Source organism: Narcine bancroftii, chromosome 4 (assembly GCF_036971445.1).
Source record: "Narcine bancroftii isolate sNarBan1 chromosome 4, sNarBan1.hap1, whole genome shotgun sequence".
NCBI classification, from domain to species: domain Eukaryota; kingdom Metazoa; phylum Chordata; class Chondrichthyes; order Torpediniformes; family Narcinidae; genus Narcine; species Narcine bancroftii.
In genome coordinates, this window is record NC_091472.1 from 313,661,910 (window position 1) to 313,687,937 (window position 26,028).

Here is a 26,028-nt window from a genome sequence, read left to right on the forward strand (position 1 = left end):
TGCCAAGGTTCTATGGACTTCATGACTTTCTGTACAAGTCTCCCATGGGTGACCTTGTCAAATGCCTTATTAAAATCCATATAGACCACATCTACTACTCTACCTTCATCAATTTCTTTTGTTACCTCCTCAAAAGACTCAATTAGGCTCATGAGGCATGACCACCCCCCTCACAAAGTCCTCCTGACTTGAAAAGAGTTCAGAGAAGATTCACAAGAATGATTTCTGGAATGAAGGGATTAGCATGTGTGAAACATTTGACGGCTCTTGAACTGGACTCCTTGGAGTTCAGAAGAATAAGGGGCTGAGGGGCGACCTCATAGAAGCATTTTGAATGTTGAAAAGCCCGAACAAAGAAGACGTGGTAATGTTGTTTCCCATGGGAGGGGAGTCAAGGACAGAAGGGCACAACTTCAGGATTGAAGGACACTCATTTAAAACAGAGATGTGGAGGATTTATTTAGCCAAAGGGTGGTGAACCTCTGGAATATGCTGCCAAGGGTTGCTGTGGAGGCCAAGTTGCTGGATGTGTTAAAGGCAGAAGTATAAACACAATGGTGGAGAAAGTCAGCAGATCAAACAATGTACTTCATGCACCTGCCTACATTTTACTCATACCTTGACGAAGGGCTCAAGCCTGAAACGTTGGTTCTGTATCTTTATCTTTGCTAGATAAAGGACCCTGTATGACCTGCTGAGTATCTCTAAATTCTGCAAATTTTTGTGTTTTATTTCTTGTATTTATGCAGAGGTAATTGAATATCCAGGGTATCAAGAGTGATGGGGAGAAGGATGGGGAGTGGGACTGATTTTTTCTGCTCCTATAGCTTATGATCTTATGAATTAAATGGCTGGAGAGAAGGGAATAATGAGTAGGGAGAGGAGTGCCCACCAGTTTTCAAAAAGGCATCTCTCGTAAAGTCTTCAGAGAGTATACAAACATGCCAACCAAAATTTTGTGAATATGGGCTCCATATTTTCCAGAAAACATTATATTTCTCTTGCAGATTATTAGTAATCTTCTTTAATAATATACAGCTGTGAAGTTCTGTGTGCCATCTTTCCTTACCTAAATCTATTTCTGACTTCCATGATATTGCTATACATTTTGTAGAAACTGCTAAATCAGATCATTTATAACTTCAGGAAATGAAAACTATAGGTATATGATCCAGTGATCATGGTGGGGGTCGGAGGTGGAGAGTGTTTAATCTTTTATTGGTGTGTGTGAGTTCTTAGACAACACATGGATGAAGGAAAAGGTTCTTTACTTTAAAGTTGTTATGAACAGCACCATGAGGCAGGCCATGAGGCTGCAAGCCTCAATTATAGATCTCACGTACTGCAATCTCCTGCTCTGTGTCAGTCCCCTGCTGGCAGCCAAGTCTAATCAAACGGGAGCTATAATCCTTAAGGCATTGCTTGTTGCATTGCAACCATGATAACTATTATTACAGAGAGAATGAGCAAATTTAAGTTCTTGAGTGTCACTATCTCGGAGGATCTTTCCTGGACTCAACACACCAATGAAGAAAGCCCGTCAGCGCCTCTACTTCCTCAGGAGTTTGCGGAGGTTTGGCATGACAGCAGAAACCCTGGCAAATTTCTACAGAGGAGTGGTGGAAAATGTGCTGACCAGTTACATCACGATCTGGTATGGGGACACCAATACCCCTGAGCGTAAACCCATGTGAAAAGGTAATGGACACAGCCCAGGACATCACAGGCAAAACCCTCCCCACCATCAAGAACATCTACAGGGAACGCTGCCGTCGGAGAACAGCAGCAATCATCAAGGATCGACTCCACCCAGCACACGCTCTGTTCTCGCTGCTGCCATCAGGAAAGAGGTCTCGGTGCCACAAGACTCGCACCCACCAGGTTCATGCTCCCCCTCCACCATCAGACTCCTCAATAACAAAGTCAATTTAAGGACTCTTACTTATGCACTTTATTGTTAGTTTTTTTTAAATCCCTCTCAATATTGCACAGTCAGTTTGTTTACTTTGTTTATTTGTTTACGCGTACGGTTTTTTTTCATTACCAGTAAGTGGTCATTCTGCCTGGTCTGCGGGGAAAGGAATCTCAGGGATGAATGTGATGTCATGTGACAATTCTTGTCTGCCTTACAGTAGACAAAAGTTAAAGAATTTCATGGATATTACATTCAAAATGTGATAATAATGGAACCTTTACCTTTATATATAAACTGCACAATTAGATTTCTGTGTGACTTTCAATGTCATCGCTGGAGGCAGGACACCTCCCCTCGATAAAATCCCGAGTTGTAGTATTACCTGCAAGTGGGTCTATCAGTGTGGGGCGCTGAGGTAGCAGCGAGCAAGCACAAAACTCGAAAGACTGTGCAACAGGCTTTATTCCAGTAAAAGTCTGAACACCAGTTCATGCCTTGGTGTCTCCTCGTGTGACTGGCTCAGGAGGGGTCAGCTCAGGTTTATATTCAGGTTGGCTGATTGACAGTCAGCCAGGTGGAGTCAGTCCCTCAGGTGGTCTTCCTGCAGGTACAGAGATCGCCGCCTGCAGTCGGCTGGTGGTCTTATCACCACAACCAGGGAAACACTGAGGAAGGAGGGCAACCACTTGATACCCTAGAAGGTGCCATCGCTCACGGCCACCCCGCAGGGCCTAGGCAGCAAGTCTCAGGAGTGCAATAAGGGATATTAACATCCAGGTCTATATAACATACTCTGACAATAAATCTGAAATCGAAATCTACAATCCAACAGACAAAAGATGTTGACTGGATGTGGATGGGACACGGGAGAGGGGAATGGTGAGGTGACTGCGGGAGGGAGGGAGGGAGGGTGTTGTTTGAGGCTCTGTGGAAGCTGAGCTGGGGAGAAGAGGTGACAGAGGGAAGAGAGAATGAGACAGGGCTAGACAAAAGGTGACAGAGGGTCCCATCTGTAGTGTTTGCAGAAATTGGGCAAGGAGGTTTTTGTAAAACAAAAGTCAACCAGCATTCCCCTTCCTAATTGCCAGCCAGGACTGCAATGCCTTAATGTATCGAGACACAGACTGCCTCACTGTCTTAATCCAGGAAAGCCTGCTGTTGATTTTATATGTGAGGTTCTGCCCCTAGAATGAACCAGCATCAGCCGGGTCGCAACCTCTTCTCACTGCTTCATTCACCCTGAGTCCAGCACCTCCAGCAAATGTTTTTCCTTCAAAACTATCAACCTCTCCATGCGACCCTAACTATAAACTACGCCAGGACCATTGGAAAGATCTGTCTGCATGACTTTTAGTTTGCACTAACTGGAATGGTGAATAACTATTTTTCTAACCTTTTATATTTATTATCTCCTTTTCTGCCTCATGGGAAATTGTGGTAATTAAGTTGTTGGTTTATCTTGTGAACCTGTGTAGCTGAAGCCAGTTTGAATTACATGACAATAAACTCACATGACACATGACCCAGTCCTCATCGAGGGCTCAGTAGTGAGAGGGTCAAGAACTTCAAATTCCTGTGTGTCCATATCTCTGAGAATCTGTCCTGGAGCCTCCCCGTTGATGCATCTCAAAGAAAGCTCGCCAGCGGCTATAATTTGTGAGGTGTCTAAAGTGATTCGGTATGTTATCGAAGACTCTCGTAAACTTTTACAGGTGGACTCTGGCTGCTTTCAACGCTGCCTGGTACGGAGGCACCTACCATCAGGACAAGAATATACTCCAGAGGGTTGTTAACTCGGCCTGCGACATCACGGGCATCAGATTTCACTCCATCGAGGACGTCTATATGAGGCGGTGTCTTAAGAAAGCAGCCTCTATCCTCAAAGACCCCCACCACCCAGGCCATTTCCCTGCTACCATCAGGGAAAAGGTACAGGAGCCTGAAGACGAGCGGCACAAGGACAGCTCTTCCATCAGATTCCTGAATGATCAATGAACCAAAGACACTGCCTTATGTTTCGTGCATTTTTATTTTCATTTTTTTATAGTAATATCATAAGATTGTTATAATATGTCTGTTTGCACTTTGATGTTGCCACAAAAACACTGAATTTCATGACTTGTTCATGACACTAAATCCTGCTACTGTTTCTGATTGAACTAATAAAATGCTCCTCAACAAACATTTGTATTCACTCAAGTACAGTATCAAATTTCACCCCAAAGCTACTCCAGGAAAGACCTTTCAGGTATTTCACGACCTTAAAGGTATGTTGTTTTATCTCCCTCGATCCTTCAGCTGAAATAAAACCAGCCTGGCTAAAATTGGGTTGTATATCAGGCCACTTGCTCCATCTCGTGGCCAACAACTGCTGAACAGTTGGACAATTCCAAAATGTGCTGGAGAAACTCAGCAGCTCCCCTCAGGTTCCATAGAACCAACGTTTTAGGCCTGAGTGCTTCGCCTGTCAGACTTTTCTCTAGCACCTTTGCTCATGAACTACAATCACAGCATCTGCAGACTTTTTTGTTTCACTCAGTTTGACAATTCCACCAAGTTACATGCAATTGCTAGAGTATGACCTGAGTCTCAACGTGGTCAAGATGAAGGAGATGATCGTGGGCTTCAGGGTCAATCACCTTCCACTACACATTAATAGCTGGACAGTGGAGAGAGCAGAGAGCACCAAGTTCCTCGGAAGTGAAACATGAAAGTCTGCAGGTGTCGTGAAATAAAAGCACAACGCTGGAGGAACTCAGCAGGTCAAACAGTGTCCTTTATGTTTCGGGCCTGAGCCCATCATTAAGGTACATGTTCAGATTCAAGTTCAGATTTAGATTTATTGTCAGAGTACATTCATGACATCATAAACAACCATATTTCAGCTCTATAAAACTCTGGTAAGATCACATTTGGAATATGTTCACCTCATTACAGGAAGGATGTGGTTGCGGTAGAGAGGGTGCAGAGGAGATTTACCAGGATGTTGCGTGAAATGGAAAATAAGTCATTATGAGGCAAGGTTAGGCAAGCTGGGACTTTTCTCTTTGGAGTAAAGAAGGATGAGAGGAGACTTAATAGAGACCTACAAGATTATTAGAGGTATCGATAGGGAGGACGGCCAGCACCTGTTTCCCAGGTAGTCAACAACAGAAGACATTTGTATGAGAGGAGGAAATTATAGGGAAGAAGTCATGGTTAAATGTTTTTAGGTGGAGAGTAGTGGGTGCCTAGAATGCGTTGGAGGGGTGGAAGGTGGCCAGACATCTGGTTTTAGGCCAAACAATCCAGCTTTTGAACCCTCTGTCCTCCATCTAGGGGCCACCTCGATGTGGGCATTAATTTGTCCTCCATTTGGGGGTGTAGGGTCCCTCCCTCCAAAAGAGTTTCTGACGCAGACCCTGCATGTCCTGAGTTTTGGTAAGTTTGAAATGGGCACCCTAGCGAGGTGGCAGTGGAGGCTGGTGCAACAGGGGCATTTCAAAGACATTTAGGGAGCACATGGATGAAAGAAAAAAAGGTTATGGGCGTGTGTTAGGGAAGGTTGAGATTGCTGAGTAGGTTTTTAATGGGTTGGCACAATATCATGGGCTGAAGGGCCAGTACAGAGCTACCATCAGGCCATCTAGGCAGCCACCCTAGGGCATAGGCCTCAGCGGGGTGCTGTTATAGTTGCAACTGCTCCAGTACCACTGTGCCAGTGGCATAACTAGGGAGGAGTACAGGGGGGGGGCTGTCTGTTTTTGAACTGTGGGACTGGCATCTGCCGCAGATGCCGTAGTCTCAAAGTTTAAAACCAGGTGCGACTGATCTTCCCGGCAATCTCCTTGTTTGTGCTCCAGGCTGATTGGGTTATTAGCTGCCATGAATTACCTCCTGCACATGCACGAATCGCTGCAAATACATGGCGTGAAAAGAATTCGAGATTTATGTTCAAACTGTAAATCAGCGAGAGAGAGAGCCTGAGAGGTGAGAGCTGTGAGTAAAATGTTTGTTATATTTATAAACTGAATTGACTTGCAAATTGTGGCCAACAGTTCACTTGGGCTGAGGGGACTGTTCGGAGTCGGCCCAAGTGACCTCCCAACACTGACTCGGAACCCTCTCCTTGGCCTACACCAGAGCTCCCAACGCCCGAGTCCCGATTCTGAACCCTCTCCTCGGCCTACACTTGAGCTCTCATCCAGCCTTGTATCGGGGCAAATCTTGGCAGAAGCGATGAAAGAGCGGCCAGTCCAATGGACAACTCCACCTGTGGGTGGCACCACACAACAGTTGAGAGCCACCAGGATGGGGGAGGCGACAATAAATATAATTTCTGAAGACACAATGTGAGAAGGGAACAGGAACCAATAAAACCCAAAGGGTGAGATGAAGAGAATGAAGGGAGTGAGATTGGTGAACAGGGATAGAATAATTTACAAGGGATGTTCAAATGGCATAGGGTGCACCGTGAAAGGGAGCTGGGGTGCCAAGAGATTGGGCACATGGTAATAATGGTCCAGGCAATGTGTGAAGATAAATCTGGCTCGTGACATGGCCCATCAATTGAGGCGTTGAGGCACCGAAGTCTGGAGAAATCATAACTGAGTTTATTTTCCGGTTCCGCGATACTCGGGTGTCCTCTGCCAGTGTTGGTGGTGTTCCCTCAGATGGGTCACGTCTCCAGAATGGAGGACCATCGCCTTCCCAAGATCGTGTTATATGGCGAGCTCTCCACTGGCCACCGTGACAGAGGTGCACCAAAGAAAAGGTACAAGGACTGCCTAAAGAAATCTCTTGGTGCCTGCCACATTGCCCACCGCCAGTGGGCTGATCTCGCCTCAAACCGTGCATCTTGGCGCCTCACAGTTTGGCGGGCAGCAGCCTCCTTTGAAGAAGACCGCAGAGCCCACCTCACTGACAAAAGGCAAAGGAGGAAAAACCCAACACCCAACCCCAACCCACCAATTTACCCCTGCAGCCGCTGCAACCGTGTCTGCCTGTCCCACAGACTTGTCAGCCACAAACGAGCCTGCAGCTGACGTGGACTTTTACCCCCTCCATAAATCTTCGTCCGCGAAGCCAAGCCAAAGAAAAAAGACAGACCCTCCTCAACCTCCTGGGCTCACGAGTCACTCAGGCCACTTTATCATGGCAACAGCAAGGATTCAGTGAAGTGGTCACCTCCTTTGTTAAAAGGGGTTGCTCAACAAAAGACAATTTAGCCATCGCGGGCAGTTTAAGTTTGCAGCAAGGCAGGGACAGGCCAGGATGAGTTCACAGAGATGAGGGAGGGTAAAGATCAGTGTCACCATTGAGGCCAACTTGGTCAGAGAGGGTTGGAATGGAACCTCTGGGTAACTCGTTGCAATCTCCAGCCCTATCCACAGTGCAGACATCATGCAAACAAGCTGCCCCCTTGAATTTAATAACCCATTCCCATCCACCTAATAGGTAGACCCCCTAGGGTGTGAGGGTGTGTATGTATGAGAGAGAGAGTGAGTGTGTTGTGAGCTGGTTGCAAAACATGTGCACTTGCACACAGCTATGGTCGAGGCGCCTCTTTTATGTGCTTACGCCACCCCCCCCCACCCCGAAGTTGAACCCCTGGCTGCGCCCCTGCTCTACGTAATGAACCATGTGATTCTGTCTAATGCACTATAAGCACGCGTGTTAGTCTGGTAAAGTGGAGGGAGGAAGTGGTACAGTGCATGCCGAATGCCACATCAGCACCTCCCCCCCACCCCCCCCACCCACCCACCGCTCAGCCCGGTCTGCGCCTCCCTCTTCACCAACCCCCACTCAGCCCGGTCAGTACTCCTCCCCCCCCATCCATCCATGCTCAGCCCGGTCAGTACTCCTCCCCCCCCATCCATCCATGCTCAGCCCGGTCAGTATCTCCTCCCCCACCATCCATCCATGCTCAGCCTGGTCAGTATCTCCTCCCCATCCCCGCACTCAGCCCGTCCTAGGATGCAAAACTGTGCTGTGGTGTTCTATGTTTTATGAGGGCAGCCTCTACTGCTTCCTTGAGCAGAGATTTGCAGGTAAGACTAAACTTCATTACCCTCAGATCTGAATACCAACCATCCCGCACTGAAATGTTTGTATTCTCTCTGCCGGGAGATTCTAGTAACAGGGAACAGGTTTGCTGGTTCTTCTGGGAACAGAAGGAAGTAGCAGGGACGTTGACACAAGAGACTGCAGATACTGGAATCCGGAGCAAAAGGAACTGCTGGAGGAAGTGAGACGCTTGAGGGGCATCTGTGGAAGGGAGAGGAATTCAGAGGCTAGCTGCTTTCTCCTTTCCCGGACCTTGACGCACAGCCAAAAAGTTGGCAAAATTCCTCTCTGCTCTGCCAGATGCTGCTCCTCCAGCTACAGGTTGCAGCATCTGCAGTCGATGTGCCTCCTCCTTACATGAGCTATCTCCCCTCTGCACTCTGATTATGCAGGGTCTCGACCCAGGGCTTTGACCATTCCTTTCCCTCCATAGACACTGAAGGCCAGTAGTTAACCTTTTTCTGCTCCCAGTCAAATTATAACTGAGAGGAAAGATCTCTCAGTGCAAATAAAAGGTCTCGCGACTAGAGGGAGAGCACACGCATTTATTTGCTTATAACAAAGGGTAGGGACTTCAGTAGGGCTCTGGGTTTAGGCGGGAGATCTGGGTTATATATGGGTAGATGGGGGCGGAGCCTGGGGACCTATCACCGGTGAATCTCAGTTCACTGCAAGATGTAGGAACTTCGGAACAACAACAAAACCAGATATACAACATGTGCAACACACAAACATCCTGGAGAAACTCAGCAGGTCACACAGCATCCAGGCGAAGTGAAAGGTAATGAATGCTTTGGGCTGGGCCCTTCGTCAGGTATAAGCAAACACAGGCAGATGGCTGGAAGAAACCTCACATATAATAAGGCCAAGCGCGTGTTTTGCACAACCCCGCCCCCCCCCCCCCCCCCCCCCCCCCCACCGCCATCCTCGGCTGTGTCGTTGAGAGCAGAGTCGTTGGCCCAGATATTGACTGTATGTGCCCGCTCCTGGAACTTCCATTCCCCCACAATCTTAATGCCCTGAAGAGGTGCCTTGGGTTCTTCTCCTATTATGCCCAATTATGCGGACAAGGCCCGCCCCCTCATCAAATCCACATCCTTCCCTCTGACAGCGGAGGCTCGTGCAGCCTCCAATTGCATTAAGGCAGACATCACCAAGGCACGCAGTGGTTGAATCCATCCCATTCCAGGTGGAAAGCGATACGTCAGACTTCGCCCTGGCTGCCACCCTTAACCAAGCAGGCAGGCCAGTTGCTTTCTTTTCCCATACCCTACAGGACCCCGAAATTCAACACTCCTTGGTAGAGAAAGAGGCTCAAGCCATTGTCGAGGCAGTGAGGTACTGGTGCCATTACCTGGCTGGTAAACGATTTACCCTGCCAACTGACCAAGCAGCAGTGGGGCAAAATTAAAAATGGCAAGATACTGAGGTGGAGAATCGAACTGTACACCGACAATTATGATATCTTGTACCGGCCGGGGAAACTTGATGAGCCACCAGACGTCCTGTCCCGCGGGGCCTGTGCCAGTATGCAGATTGATCACTTACAAAAACAAACCCTGCATAATGATCTCTGCCAACCTGGAGTTTCCGGGTCCTTCCACTTCATCAAAGCCCCCACTCCATCGCAGAGATCAGATCCATGACCAAGAACTGCTAGGTCTGCACTGAGTGCAAACCACACTTCTACCAGCCAGACAGGGCACAGTTGATAAAAGGCATCCGCCCATTCGAGTGCCTCAGTGTTGACTTTAAAGGACTCCTGCCCTCCACAGACCACAACGTGCATTTTCTCAATGTCATTGACGGATACTCCCGCTTCCTGTTTGCTATCCCCTGCTCACAACCGGTACTACGACAGTCCCAACAAACAACCAGACCAACTGAGAGATTTCGTAAGCACCATTTCACCCCTCTGGACTCTTTTCAAAAACAAGGGGTGAATGTGGTAAACCACTGTTGCATATATTTGTCTGGTCTGGCACACCCATTGGCCGGCTGTACCTGTGACCCCTCCCACAGGCTCCTGTAACAAGATGACTGTTCCGCAGCCTCCTTCTCAGTGCAGGGCAGTATGGATGCGCCTTTGTTCTTTAGTGAATAAAAGCTTATTGGTTTATCAACCTCAGTCTTTGAGTAATCGATGGTGCTTCAAAGTGATGGGGAGAGAGGGTAGCTCTCTGAATGGAGAGGTAAGGGGAGAGCTTAGCTCTGAAGAGAGGGGGAAGGGGATGGAGAGCTGAAGGAAAGGAGCCAGAGGGGTAGGGAGAGAGAGACTCAGGGGAGGGGGTTCACAGAAATTGGAGAAGTCAATATTTACACCATCCAGTTGGAAACTGTCCAGACAGAATGTAAGATATTGCTCCTATTGCTGATGAAGGGCTCGGGCCCGAAATGTTGGTTACCCTTTACTCTTATGAATGCTGTGCGACCTGCTGACTTTCTCCAGCATGTTTGTACATTGCATATATATTTCCATTAGTTTACTCCTGAGCACCCTTCACTTTAGAGAAAACTACTCCAGCCTACCAATCTCTTCCATTTCAGGACCCCACTCTAGTGGAGTCACATCCTTCTTATAGTGTGCCACCCAGAACTGCACACCAGACACAGTCGGTGCCGGGGGGCATCCATGGGCATTGCTCTCCCCCAAAATGAGGTGCTGCACCCCCCCCCCCCCATGTGGTCGCGGCAATCTCTGGCTGTCAGTCCTGCCCCCACTCCCTCCCGCTTCACTAGCATCTAGCTTGAGGCACGCTAGCAACACTCCACCCACCCCCAGCTGCATAACTAGCGTGTGTCAAGCATCAGTCGCATCTAGTGATGCTTGGAGCTCCCTCGTTGCCTACGTGAGAAGGGAAGATGGTGTTAATGACAGGTAGGTCCCAGCTAGCACACCCCCACCTGCCCCTTCCCCATCGACGCCGCCCATTTCGAGTCTTACCTGCAGAAGGACCAGGAGTGTTGCGGTCACAGCTCGTGTGGGTGGACATTTCTTCAAAGGCAACGCAAGGAGAATTCGTGAGTCTGTAGCACCCACAACTCCAGTCTTTCCCACCAGTTCAGCATTAATTGTGGGCATCACATTTCAAAGGCACTGAACTTGAAAGACTGAAGTTTGAAGTAACTTCCTGGATTTTTGGCCTGGACTGTAATGGTCTGGGTCCATCACTTGCGCATAGCTGGGGATGGATTTAGTGTTAAGGATAGTTTAAGAGTAAGAAATAAAATTAGTGTTTTAAACACCAAAACTATGGCGCCTCACAGTTCGGCGGGCAGCAACCTCCTTTGAAGAAGGCCGCAGAGCCCACCTCACTGACAAAAGGCAAAGGAGGAAAAACCCAACACCCAACCCCAACCAACCAATTTTCCCTTGCAACCGCTGCAACCGTGTCTGCCTGTCCCGCATCGGACTTGTCAGCCACAAACGAGCCTGCAGCTGACGTGGACATTACCCCTCCATAAATCTTCGTCCGCGAAGCCAAGCCAAAGAAAGAAAAGAAAGATGGCTGCTTGTTATGCCCGGTTCATAATGATTTCCATAGTTTCACGTGGTTAAAGTGAAAATTTGGTATGAAAGCAATAGAAATCTAATGAGCATAATATTGTAGCTAAAACACCAGTTTAAAACACAGTGAAAAAAAACCCCAGCAGCAACAAAAACAACAGCGCTTGCTTGTTGCAAGTGCAGATGGAATCACGTGACTGGAGTCCTCATGGCAATTAGGTCATAAGGACAGCTCTGAGCGGAGCACATGAGGTTCCAAGAGTAGATCAGCATTGAGTTGGAGCTGGGTTCATGAAAGATATTGATTATTAACGTTTCTCCTGAAACATTGCACAGTTCAGACAAGCTTGAGCGAGCCCAGGGTTGCCAGCTCCGTCCCGGGCCTCCAGCTCTCGCGAGAGCTCAACCCGTCATCTCGCAAAGGGGGGGGAGGAGGAGACGGCGCCGCTCTCGCGAGATCCAACGATCGAGTCGCCGACCGCGGGGTTGGGAGACGCGAGGCTCGTTCGGGCTGACCGGTCATGGCGTCGGCCCGAATGCACGCCGTCGCCTCGACGCCGAGGGCGCGGACTCCAGTTCCCAGCAGCCAACGGGGGGGGTGTGTGGCCTCAACGACGAGGGCGCGGACTATAGTTCCCAGCAGCCAACGGGGGGTGTGGCTTCAACGACGAGGCGCGGACTACAGTTCCCAGCAGCCAACGGGGGGAGGATGGGGGGTGCCGTCGCCAGCCAGGCGCATGCGCGGGACGGTCGGGGTCGTGTTCCTCAGCGGCTGACGTGTCGGTGTGGGCTCAAAATGCTGTAGCGAGGCGTTCGGACGGAAAGGTGGGCTGTTCTTCCCTTCGCCCTTTCGGCAGTGGCTGCCCGGCCTGCTGGGCGTTTGCAGCAGCTTCTGGTTTTGTTTCAGGTTTGCATCATCTGCAGGGGGACTGTCGTGGGCACTGCCGTGTAGCGCATGCGCAGTGCCTGCTCCCACAGGCTGGACACTAATGTTAATTATATGTTCAAGCAGAACATTAAAACGGGTATCTGCAAGTAGCAGGATGTGGGTATGTGACTAGTTAAGCCTTTTTCACCCTCTAATAAGATCAGATCAACTTTATTGTCACAGAACTTAGCTCCTTGATCTATACTGACCTATCTCTTCCTACCAAACAAAAAACTAAACCCTCCCCTACCTCATCATCCAATATTTTTCTTCCATCCACTTGCCCAAGTGTCCTAATGTTTCAGTCTCCACCACCATCCCCAGCAATGCAGTCCAGGTACCCACAACTCTTAAAAACTTACTGATGATGTCTCCAATAAACTTCCCTCCCTTCACTTTGGACAGATGTCCTCTGGTGTTTACTACCCCCACCCTGGGAAATGGGTGCTGGCTGTGTACCCTATCTGTGCCTCTTGTTTACGAGCCCAGAAGACCCCAAAACTCAGCAGCAATAGATATTCACCAAAGGGTTACTTAAAAGTTGCTTTTAATTATCTTTAAACATGAAAACAGAATCACACTTGAACTTCTCATCACCAGTGACTTAACTAACCTAACTTAACCCCTTCTATTTCTAAGCACATGTGTGTGTAAGTTCAGAAAAGTTCTTTGGTTCACAGTCCAATCTCACTTCTCATTCTTCCAAGTTCACTGGTTGCGGGCAATTCTTATACTGTGCACAGAATTTAACATGTATAAAGTTCACCAGGCTTTGGTGCTTGAAAGGGAAACGGTTACTGCACAGGAAGGTTTTTGTCGTTTTTCAGAGAGATTTGTTGTACGCTGGACACCCACAACTGATTCATTATTAATCAGCCACTTCAATGTCTTGCCAAAGAAACTTGCCCCCTCAGGGTTCTCCAGATGATAACCTCTATCTCTCAGGTCAACACAGAGTGCCTTTTTGTTTCTCTTATTCCAAGTGAAACATTAGACAGCCAGTCCTCTCTTGCATGAACCACAGGGGCTTTGACCAGGCTGAACTAAGCACTCACCACCCTTCTTCCAAATGGGGTTTTCCACAAGCTGGCCAGCTTGTCCTGTTCCAGTCCCAGTTGCTGCTGCTGACTGTAGCACAGTAGAACTGATCTCTGTGTGTGTGTCTCTCTCTCACTCACTCTCTTTGAGAGAAAAGCCTGTTTGACTCTCTCTGCTTGCAAAACCACCTGACCCTCTTAGAACAGCAAGTTCTGCGGCTCCGACAAACTCTTTCATCTGTTGCCTTTTTATAAACAACAATCCATGAGGGAAGTCTCTGGGGCACTCTCCAAAGTAGGGCTAGCCAACCTTTTAATTTTTAATCTTTAATTTAGACATAGAGCATGGTAACAGGCCATTTCAGGTCACGTGTACGTACCAGGAGTGTAGGTTAATTGGGCGCCACGGACACATAGGCCAAAATGGCCTGTTACTGTGCTGTATATCTAAATTAAAAATGTAAAATTAAAAGGTTGGCCACCCCTGCTCCAAAGCTTTTGCAAAAGCTCGAGGCCCCGGCCTGTCTAGCATTAGCAGAGCTTCAGTATTTTAAATAAGATCTGTTTTAAAGTGTTTGCATGTGATCTATGCTAACAAACCTGCCCCAATTTATCTCCCAAAAGCATATCTACATTCTGTCACACTCTCATAATCTTGTGGACTTCTTTAAGTCTTGTCTTTCTACTCTCCAAAGAGAAAAGTCCCAGCTCTGCTCACCTTGCTTCATAAGATTCATGAAATTTGTTGTTCTGCGGCAGCATTTATTGTGCAGAACAAAGTGCAAAAGTTACTATAAATTTCAATTGTTTAAATAAAAGATTTATCACTGGCTCTCCACTCATCTCTGGATCACCTCAAAAACAGCATTTCATACATACACTTATTAGTGTATTATTAGGACTTGGAGATGTGGTGCTTTCTCATTCTTTCATACCATCAGACTAACATGGCTACTGACATACAGCGAGATATATTATATATATATATGGAGGGGTGACATCATGACCTGGGCGTCATGCTGTACAGCAAGGCGGGCTTATACCTAACACTCTTTCTCTTGTGTAATAAATGTTGAATGGGGCCTCATTAACTATCATTACTGCATCAGTCCCATGACTACTAGTGAGAATTAGTGTACATATACTGAGTGATTATAATATGGAAAGGAACTTATAGTAATTATGGGACGTAGTTCTTAAAGTGCTCGGGTGGTCTTCTTTCTCTCTTGGACCACCTCGGCGTGATATGCTGGACCGGTATCTGCTCGGGGCTGATCTGGGTGGGACCCATAGATAGTCAGGTCGACAGCAACTGCCGTCCTTGCTGGCCTCCAGGGTACTACGTGCTGGGCTGCTTGTCGCAGTTTCTGGGCTACCCGTCTCCACCTCCCTTTCACTCGGCCAAAGGGGTTGGATTGCCATGGCAGGTCTGGTTCTACCTCCTCCAAGTCGTGAGATAGGTCGTGGACTTTAGTATCAGACAATGCTCACAATTGGTCAATATGTTGTTTCCACAGTCTGTCCCACACTAGACTGTCCCCCACTAGAGCAGAGTATGAGCAGGGGGTCAACTTTTGTAGAATCACTCTTACCACCCATGGGTCTTTGTATTGTCTGTAATTTTGTGCCAGTACTCTCTCGCCCACCTCCAGTGCTCTAGGTAAAGTTTTTTGGCGATGTTAATTTTTCTAAACGGAGGCCCAGGTCCGGGTGAACTGTAGATGCCTTGTTGCAGGTGGTGCTGATGTGCTTTTTGTTGTAGAATGTGGTGTGTTTCTGTACCCCAATAGGAAATCTTCCACTGATAGTTCGTGGTGGCGTGTGAAGTAAGTTTTCAGGTCTTTTGATATGACCTCCGATTCTGGCTATCCATTAAGGGTGAAGTATAAGACTTCGCTTAACATTGCCTCCTTAAATGTTTCCACAAAATGTTCTTCCATAATTGGTGGTCTGGGGCTTAAATGGTTTCCCAGTGCTGTGCATAAATCGGTGTATGTCTTTGTCCCTGGGTCCTCTGGGGTCAGCAAGGTTTTAAGGAGATCGAATGTTTTGCTGCCCCTTATACTGAGGAAGAGGGCACATTTTCGGTTTACTGGGGCTTCATTAATATTATGGGCTACACAGTAGTGGTTAAACCATTCTACGTAATTACCCCAACTTTCTTCTGCCTCGTTGAATTCTCCAAACTTTCCCTCAGCTATCTTGGCGCAGTTTTGCTGTAATCTTTTGGCAGGAACTCGTGGAACTCTTCATAGACTACATTTCGGCTTTCAACACCATTATTCCATCAGTGCTGGTCAAGAAGCTCTAAACTCTGGGCCTCCCTCTGCAACTGGATCCTTCACTTCCTCCTCAGAAGACCACAGAACTAATTTGAAATAACCATATATAACCCTATAGCAGTTGATGGGATGGAAACAGGCCATCTCGGCCCTTCAAGTCCACGCCGGTTCACTCAAACAACTCCGCTAGATCCCTCCGCCCATAACCCTCCAACCCCCTCCTATCCATGTAAATACCCAGCCTCCTCTTAAATGAAAGAATTGACTCTGCCTCAACTATTTCCTCCGGAAGATTATTCCGTTCAGACACCACTCTCTGAGTGAAGAAGCATCCTCTCATGTTTATCCTAAAATTTTGTCCCCTTACCCTCAACTTGTGTCCTCTTGTTTCAACCTCCCCTGCTCTCAGGGGGAAGAGTCTATCTATTCCCTTCATAATTTTAAACACCTCTATCAAATCCCCTCTCAACCGTCTACGTTCCAAGGAATAAAGTTCTAACCTCTTCAATCTTTCTCTGTACTCTAGGTATTTTAAGCCAGGCAACATCCTTGTAAATCTTCTCTGCACCCTTTCCACCTTATCTATATTCTTCTTATAATTTGGAGACCAGAACTGAACATAATACTCCAAACCTGGCCTCACCAACGTCATGAACAAGTCACAAAATTGTTGTCCAGACCCAACTCCAAAAGGTGTTAATTGGATATGATAAGAGGAAAGGTGAGAATTGATTTTGACTCTGTAAAAGGAGGCAGCTAGAGGAAAGGAGACAAGGAAGGAAGATGGTTGTGCATGGGTTAATGCTATTCGGTTAAGAGGGATGCCCAGACGGAAGAGGAAGTGTTCCTCCAATTTGCGAGTGGTCTCAGTCGGGCAGTGCATGAAACCGTGGACAGACATGTCAGCAAGGGAATGGGTCGGGGAATTAAAATTGGTGCCCATTCTTCCCCCTTAATATCTAGTTTTTAATTAAGATGCTTGCCTGATATTTGCTTGTACTTAAAGAAGGGCTCAGGCATGAAATGTCATTAATATATCTTTACCTCCTATAGATGCTGCAAGGCCACCTGAGTTCCTCCAGCATTTCTGTTTTTATTACTATTGCAGCATCTGCAGACTTCCATGTTTCACCTCTCTTTCCCTATCCTCCAGTTCCCCACCCCCTTTCACTTATCGGAGAGCTACTCTTCTTAGCCCACTCCCCTCTTTCCCCATATCACTTCTCAGCATCTTTCTCTTCTGTCCTCCCACTTGTATCCGCCTATTACCTCTTGCATGTTAGCCTGTGCACCTCCCCCTTCCTCCCTCCTCTCTTCTCACTTTGCCATGCCTTTAAGTCGGGTGTCTACCTGCTTTTTCGCATTCTCTATGAAGAGCTCAGGCCCAAAATGTTGATTAGCTTTTACTTCCTGTCGTTGTTGTAAGACCTGCTGAGTTTCTCCAGCACCCCAGCATCTGCAGATTTTTCTTATTTACTTTTATTACGGACTGTCCAATTTTGATGCATGTTTATTGACAAAGCAGTCATTCTCTTTCTCAACAAATACCACCTGACCTCCTGCGCACACTATTTTGCTTCTTATTTAAATGGGACTGTGAGGTTGAATGGCCTCTCTTCTCCTCTACCACCATCACCTCAGCTCATCCATATATCCTCCATTACCTGCACATCTGCCCTGGCCCCCTCCGCCCTCACGCACAACAAGGACAGGATTCTTCTTGTCCTCACCTGCCACCCTAACAGCATCTGCATCCAACATATCCTCCTCTGCCATTTCTGCCACCTACTACACGATCCTTCCCCCAGACACATAGTCCCCTCTCTCAGATCCGCAGGGACCGCTCCCTCTGTGAGTTCCTTGTCCTCTTCTCCCTTCCCACCAATCGTCCCCTTGTCACCTACCCTGGTGACCATAGGAAATGCTTCACTTGCGCCCACATCTCCTCCCTCACCACCATTCAGGGTCTCAAAAAGTCTTTCCAAATGAAGCAACTCTTCACTTGTAAATCTACAGGGATCATCTACTGCATCTGGTGCTCCCATTGTGGTCTATGCAAGAGACTGGACACAGACTGGGAGATCGCTTCATTCAGCATCTTGGCTCTGTCTGCTTCACTAACTCAGATCTCCCAGAGGCCACCTATTTCAATTACCTGTCCCATTCCCTTGTTGACGTGTCTGTCCATGGTCTCAAGCATTGCCACAGTGAGACCACCCACATATTTGTGGAACAGCACCTCATCTTCTCTCTGGGCACCATCCAACCAGATGCCATTAACTTCAACCTCCAGTTTCTGTTAAACACCCTCCCTTCTTCCCCTGTTGCCTTCCCCCAATGCGCGCCCATTCTCTCTCTCTCTTTTTTCCATCTGTCTTCTTTCTCAGAGCCAAAATCAACTCTCGCCTTTCTTATCAAGCCAAATTAAACCCTTTTGTCTCCTCCCCCTCTCATTCTTCCCCTTCCTTTCCCCAGCCTTTAATTTGAACACCTGTCTTTTTTTCATACCTCCCTTAAAGAAGGGCTCAGGCCTGAAATGTCGATGATAAATCTTTACTTCCTATGATGGCTGCGAGACCAGCTGAGTTCCTCCAACACTTCTGTGTTTTGATCTGCTCTTGTTCTGATTTTAAACATTAGAGATCAGGAAGATTGGCATCATTTTTTTTTCCAAACAATTCTCATTAACTTGGAAAGTACTGGTGAGGCCACACCTGAAGTACTGTGTGTCATTCTGGTCTCCTTTCTTGGGATAGGATACACTGAACTTGGAGGCAATACAGAAGAGGTTCAAATTTAAATTTTTTTAATTACCAGTAAATTTTTAAATTTAGGCCCATGCAACCCATTTGACCAACAACCCCCACTCCGTTTTTTGAAGGGTGGGAGGGAACCGGAGTCCCCAGGGAAAACCCACGCAAACACAGGGAGAACTCCTTACAGACAGCCCTGGATTCGAACACTGGACTCGATCGCTGGTGCTGTAACGGCGCTGCGCTAACTACTGCACTAACTGTTCACCAGGTTGATTCTGGAGATGTGGGGGTTAGCCTATGAGGAGAGCTGAAATTGCCTGTTACTATACTTGCCAGAGAATGAAAGGGGATCATGCAAAATTGTGCAAGGAAAGTTGTTTTCACTGGTGAGACTAGAACTAGGTGATATAGCCTCAAGATTTTGCGGGGGGGGGGGGGGTGCGGGGATAGATTTAGGAGGGAGATGAGGAGGATCTGCTTCTCCGAGAGAGCAGTGAAGATGTGGAGTTCTGTAAAAATACCCTGAGATGCTGGAGGAACTCGACGTCCTTATGATCTTTGTCTCCTGTAGATGCTGAACAGACTGGCTGAGATTCTCCAGCATTTCGGTGTGTTTTTACTACAATCTCAGCATCTGCAGACTTTCATGTTTCACTCTCTGGAATTCTGTATCCAAGGAAGAAGAAGCATCATTAAATGTAGTTGGAACTTAAATACATTTTTGCACAGTCAGGGAAATAAGAGTTTCGAGGGAAAAGACAGGTAAGTGGAGCTGAACCCAGGGCCAGATCAGACATGATCTTATTGATTCATGGAGCAGGTTTGATGGGCCAGATGGTCGACTCCTGCTCTAGCTTCTGTTCTTATGAAAATTGCTCTGCTCTAGCTTCTGTTCTTATGAAAATTGCTCTGAATGTAAATAGGAGTAGCCCCATATTGTCTTGATCTTGTACCATTATTCATTTAGGTCACACCTAAACTACCTCGATTTCATCTCCCACTCTGTTTATGCATTATTTTATTTCCTTAGTATCTGCAATCTATCTGTCCCAGGCTTGAATCTGCACAAGAACAGACTTTTCGATTAGAGTATTGCAAAGTTCTTGGTTCTCGGAGAAGAGAACCTCAACCTGTGATCATTAGTGGTCTGTAAATGTGCCAGATGGTTGGGTTATGGAATGGATGATCTGCAGTATTTACATTTTATTCCACTTCGAATATAATTTTTTCTCTCCTTTGGTTAGTGACTCAAATGATGCCCCTTCAACCATGGGCCAAACTGTTTGCATCTGCTCGCGTGGGATAATCACCATCGACAATAAGCGTTATTTCTTTATCCAAAAACTGGATGAAGGGTATGTGATCACCATTTTATCTTTGCTTCCTCATTTTGATGGGATTATGTTGCACTGCATTTGTGGATTATTTTAAACATTAAATTATTTGAACATGTGTTTGACCATGAAAGGCAACAGTCTTTTCCCCAGGATAAGGGACTCTCTTACGGGAATCACAATATATTTAAGGGGGGGGGGGGGATGTGGGGGCATGGATTGAAATCATGAAATGTTTTTTGTTATGTAGTCGACAGAATGGAAGAATCCAACTAAACTTGGCTGCTTCACAGGGAAGGGGGGGGCCAGTAAACTTTGACCAGAGTCGTAAGGGGGCCTTAGCCAATAAAAGGTTGAGAATGGCTGGTCTAAATCAAGAAGGCATAGAATAGTGACAGTACCTTTACCTGCTGCAAAGGAATAAAAATATCCCTGGGGGGAGGAGGGAAGTTGGGGTCTCAAAGAGGTCACTGACCATTACTTTGCTACCGAGCCAGCTATTCTTCTAACTTGTCAGTATCCCAAGGACCCCAGTACTTTACTAACATTGACCGCCATGCAGGGCTTGTCTAGTAGCTTATTAATTATGCCAACCACATCAAATGTGCCGTCCACGTGTTTGAGAATTTATAAGAAAAGAAAGGTGGAGGAAGTGTGAAGCCAGTATTATTCTCTTCTGAAACAACAGAGCAATGGGGAGATGTTGAGTTCTCCGTTTCAGCCTTGCTACCCAGTGAAAAGAAGACAGAAGTTCAGACACTTGACTACAAGATAGAAGTTAAATAATTGTCTCAAAGGGAGATGCTTTCACAGACCTTGTTTATTCTTTCAAGAGATGTGGGCATTCTCTCCCAGGGCTAGCATTGGCATGGTCATCTAAGCCTGCCTTGTTTGTCCTGTTGTGGATAATTTAAGAATGTAGATGTGGCTTTGAAGTCTTGGAGTTTTTCCCTTTCTGTCCCAGGGGTTTCAGCTACGTAGACTTGGTGGAGAGTGTACAGAATGGCAAGTTCTATGCCCTGAAACGCATCATCTGCCATGACAAAGAAGACCGCAAGAATGCACTTAATGAGGTGGAGATGCACCGGATATTTAACCACCCGAACGTCCTGCCTCTGGAAGCATACAGTATCGTGGACAAAAGTCCAAAATATGAGACCTGGCTGCTCCTGCCTTACATTAAGGTAGGTCCAGCTGTCTATTTGTTTAGCAAAGAATTCAAAGTGACAGTGACTCTATGCCCCAACAAAGAGTTATAAGATAACTATTTTAGTATAACTTTATGCTAGTGAACTATCAAATACCACCTCTTGCTCCATGCACCTCAATTCATAGCATCATCATTACCTCTGAACCATAAGGATTTCTCCAGGCCAGTGTTTCTTGACCTTTTTTCACCCACGGACTTATCGTGAGCCACCTATAACAATCCACAGACCATAATTAGGGATGGGGGGCTGGCGAGAACCTCTTGCCAGATCACCAACAGGATTTTTGTTTTGATGGAAAAAGCTGGGGGGGGTGGGGGGGAAGCAAATTTTTGTTTTGTCAAATTTACAACCTTATTTTGCATATTACTTATTTATTAAAGCAAAACCCCTGGTAACTGGTACCTATGGGGATTGGTAGATGCCAGATAAGTGGATTTCCAGGTTGTTTGAGACTGCATGTTGCGGGATTGGCGAACGAGCAGCAAGTCACACCAATTTTAAACTTATGTAATTTTTTAACCTATTTATTTTCCTCTTTTTTTTTGCTTGTTGCTTGAATTCCAGATAAAAGGATTCCGGATAACTATACATTAGTAATATTTGTTGTTGCCACAGACCAGCAGTGGTCTGCGGACTGCAGGTTGAGACATACTGCTCGACATAAACTTCAGTAACTCAGTGCTGAACCAATTTCAGCAGGGGTTCTCAATGTTTTTCTTTCCACTCACATCCCACTTTCAGTACTCCCTGTGCCATCAGTGCTCTGTGATTAGTAAGGGATTGCTTAAGGTGGGATGTGGGTGGAAAGAAAAAGTTTGAAAACCACTGTTTTAATCGTCCCTCATTGACTCGTTATGTGCACGGTTTCATAACTCCAAAGAAAATGGGCCAATGACAACTTTTCTCAAGCAAAATATTTCAGTAACAATTGGGTCTAGAGCAGTGATTCTCGACCTTCCCTTCCCATCCACATCCCACCTTAAGCAATCTCTTACTAGTCACAAGAGCACTGATGGCAGAGGGATAATTTAAAGTGGAATGTGAGTGGAAAGAAAGAGGTTGAGAACCACTGCAACAGAGGTACCATTTTATGGATAAAGCATGAAATTATATTTCTGACTTCTCCTTTGAGTGTTTGTTAAAGGTCCTGCAGTTCAATTCCAAGGAAAGCAGCGGAGTTATCTCTAGTTTGCTGTGCTTTGGTTACTCCAATCAACATAACTGGGAGCTTGCAGAATAAAAATGGCTGCTTCGTTTACCACATTAACTATGCTTCAAAAATATTTTATGAGGCCAGGCACAATTCAAATGCCATCTACAAATTTTTTAATGACACCACGGTTGACTGCCGAATCACAGACAGCAAGGAGGTAGCGCACAAGAATGAAGGATCTGCGTCTACGACCTTGCACATTGGTAGAAAAAAATAAACGAGCAGGCTATTTTTCAAATGGGCAGAAAATGCCCAGATGCAAAGGGATCTGGGAGACCTCGTGCAGGATCGCCTGAAGGTAAACTTGCAGGTTGAGTCGCTGGTGAAGAAGGCAAATGCGATGCTGCCGCTCATTTAAAGAGGAATAGACTATAATGAGCAGGGATGTGATGTTGAGGCTTTATAAGACACTGGTGAGACCTCGCGGAGTATTGGGTGCAGTTTAGGACTCCTCATTTAAGTAAGGATGTGCTGACATTGGAGAGGATGATTCCAGGAATGAAAGGATTATCATCCATGGAGCTTGTAATGCTCTTTTTCTGTATTCGCTGGAATTTCATTGTATGTCACCGAAGACTTTCAAAAACTTTTGATTTTTTCGCGCATTATTTTTATTTATTGTTGTAAGGTGGTTTATATGAATGTTTCTCTGTGAAGCTGCTGCCAAACAATGAATTTCATGTCTTGTTCCTGACAAGTTCTGATTCTGATTTAGAATTTGGGAGACTGAGGGGGATCTCATTGAAACATTTTGGACAATGTAGATTTAGAAAGATTGTTTCCCCATGATGGGAGAGTGTAGGACAAAAAGCATAAGTTCAGAATTAAAGGGCTTCCTCTTAGAACAGAGATGAGGAGGAATTTCTTCAGCCACTATGTGCTAAATCTGTGGAATTTGTTGCCACAGGCGGTTGTGGAAGCCAGGTCATTGGGTGCATTTAAGTCCCAGATTGATAGGTTATTGTTTAGCCAGGGCATTACAGGTTATGGGGAGAAGGCCGAGTCGTGGGGCTGAATGGGGAAATGGATCAACTCCTGATTGAATGGCAGGGCAGACTATTTCTGCTTCCATCTCTATGGTTGAATTGAATGGTGTCGCAACAACTACCTTGCACTCAACAGTAACAAAAGATTATAGATTTCAGGAATGGGAAATTAGGAGAACATGATCCAATCGTAGAGGGGTCAGCAGAAGAAAGGGTCAAGAATTTCAAATTCCTGGGTGTCAACATCTCCGAGGATCTGTCCTGTGGCCTTTGTGTTGAATGCAATTCATACTTATGGCTGCTCTTCATCAACTACAGCTCAGCCTTCAATCCCATTATTCCCTCTGTGCTGGCCAAGAAGCTACAAACTCTAGGCCTCTGTACTCCCCTCTGCAACTGGATCCTTGACTTTCTCATTGGAAGACCACAATTAGTACAAATTTGAAACAACTTCTCCTCACTGATTATCAACACAGGCGCACCCCAAGGATATGGGCTTAGCCCACTGCTCTACTCAAACACCCATGACTGTGTGGCCAGGCACAATTCCAATGCTATCTACAAATTTGTCGATGACACCACCGTTATCGGCAGAATCACAAAAGGCAATGAGGAAGCGGACAAGAAGGGAGATAGATCAGCTCGTTGAATGGTATCAACCTTGCGCTCAGCATTAGCCAAACCAAGGAGATGATTGTGAACTTAAGGAGGAAGTCAGGGGAATACGACGCAGCCCTCATCGAGAGCTCAGTAGCAGAGAGGGTCAAGAACTTCAAATTCCTGGGTGTCCACATCTCCGAGGATCTGTCCTGGAGCCTCCATGTTGATGCAATCACAAAGAAGGCTCGCCAGCAGCTATAATGTCTGAGGAGATTCGATATATCAATGAAGACTGTCAAAAATTTCCACAGGTATACGATGGAGAGCATTCTGGCTGGTTGCATCCCTGCCTGGAATGGACGTGCCAAATCTCAGGACAAGAATAAACTCCTGAGGGTTGTTAACTTGACCTGCAACATCACGGGCACCAGATTGATTTCACTCCATCGAGGACATCGACATGAGGCGGTGTCTTAAAAAAGCAACCTCTATCGTCAAAGATCCCCTCCACCCAAGCCATGCCCTCTTTCCTCTACTAGCATCGGGAAAAGGTACAGGAGCCTAAAGACGAGCACTCAGAGGCACAAAGACAGCTTCTTGCCCACTGGCATCAGATTCCTGAATGATCAATGAACCAGACACTGCCTTACTTTGATTTTTCATTCACTCTTATTTTTATATAGTAATGTTGTAAAATGTTTATAATATGAATGTTTGCTCTATGACGCTGCAGCAAGAATTTCGTGACTTGCTCATGACAATAAATTTTGATTCTGAATTTTAAAGGAGGCTTGCTGTCTGAGAATAAGCAAAAACTTTGGGTCCTCTCGTGAAAAACACCCAGACCCATTCTTCATTACCAGACTTCAGATTTCCAGGATGTGAACTAGTTTTCTTCCTGATATATTCTCCCTCTAATCCCCACCCCTCCATCTCCATTTCATTTGTACAGTGACTGATTTCAAACACATGGTGGTACTGCGATGTTATCCTTGCTCATTGTTTTCAACAAGGATTCATATGTGAATATAACAAGAATGAGTAAATTGGAATACAAAAGACATCATGGCCTCCAAACAAATATTGAGAAGATCAAATCCATTGTCTGTAGTCTGTTTGCTGCCCATTTCTAAGTCCCTCTTCACCCTGTTAATGGTGGAGCACAATTAACGTCCTCTTTGATCCTGAGATGAAATTTGGAGTTGGTTATTTATACCTCTGTATCGTCAAAAGATCATCTACAGCTGAAGTCGTCATCCATGCTTTTAATTATCTCCATTCTTGACCATTCCAAACTCCCTGGCCAGCCTTCCTCAGTCTCGAGGTCATCCAAACTTGTTCGAACTACTCCCAATTACTCCTATTCTCACTGTCCTACCTTGGCTTCCAATCAAGTAACTCTATAAACTATTAAATGTTGACCCTTATTATTTTTAATTCCTGCAAGGGCTTTGTAGCATTAATACTCCCACCTCTACTCTCTGATCTTCTCCAGTTCTATGCTCTCCATTTCTGGCCTCGAGCATATTCCTTAATTTAAAATTACACTATTGGTGACTTGGCCTTCATCTCCTTGTGTCTCCTGCCTCGTAGCCTTTCTGTTGATAAGTACCATGATACTTTTGTTCTAAACTGTGCATGGGCTGGCTGTCCCTGTGCGGAAGGCAAATCAATGTAGTGCCTGGCCTGTCTGTTGCTACAGTCCTAGATCTCGTTTAACAGTCCTTCCTCTTGTTCTATCATATTGACTCTTAACAGCCAATCTAGGGTACAAGCATGTACCAACACTGAACCCTATTGAAGTCTGAAAGCTATGGTGGCAGCTGTTGCTTCCCCTGTGCAGTGGTTCCTACTGGTTAATGGTCCTAGTGAAGAAGCTGCAGTAGAACTTTACACAGGATCCTTCAACAATGTGATGCATTTATTGTTTCCTTCTTCCTTGGCTCACTGCAGTCCTTTGGAAGTCTGGTGTTATTCCATCAAGGATGTATAAGGATATTGGTGGCACCATTAGCCTAACAATACAGCGCCAGTGATCAGGGCCAGGGGTTTGAATCCCATGCTGTCTGTAAGGAATTTGTACGTTTTCCCTATGTTTGTGTGGGTTTCCTCCGTGTGTTCTGGTTTCCTCCCACCATTCAAAAGATACCGAGGGTTGTCGGTCAATTGAGTTTAATTTGGCGGCATGGGTTCGTGCGCCAAAAGGGCCTGTT

The 26,028-nt window shown here is 46.2% G+C and overlaps 1 protein-coding gene and 1 long non-coding RNA gene across 5 annotated transcripts in view; one reads left to right on the plus strand and one right to left on the minus strand.

The window, feature by feature from the left end:
* The window catches only part of LOC138760216 (uncharacterized), a 29,103-nt gene extending 17,961 nt beyond the window's left edge, over positions 1-11,142 (minus strand). The window contains exon 1 of the long non-coding RNA XR_011355513.1: positions 10,905-11,142. This is a non-coding gene — a long non-coding RNA (uncharacterized lncRNA). The remainder of the gene's footprint in view (positions 1-10,904) is intronic.
* Positions 11,143-11,938: 796 nt separating this feature from the next.
* The window catches only part of stk16 (serine/threonine kinase 16), a 40,584-nt gene continuing 26,494 nt past the window's right edge, over positions 11,939-26,028 (plus strand). For 2 of the 4 annotated variants that reach the window (XM_069935954.1, XM_069935957.1), the window contains exons 1-3: positions 11,939-12,066; positions 19,716-19,826; positions 20,770-20,989. In XM_069935954.1, the coding sequence (XP_069792055.1) occupies positions 11,990-12,066; positions 19,716-19,826; positions 20,770-20,989 (408 nt within the window). In that variant the 5' untranslated portion in view covers positions 11,939-11,989. Of the gene's footprint in view, positions 12,067-12,207; positions 12,376-19,715; positions 19,827-20,769; positions 20,990-26,028 lie in introns of those variants that run through there. The other 2 variants (XM_069935955.1, XM_069935956.1) reach the window with 2 other exon arrangements.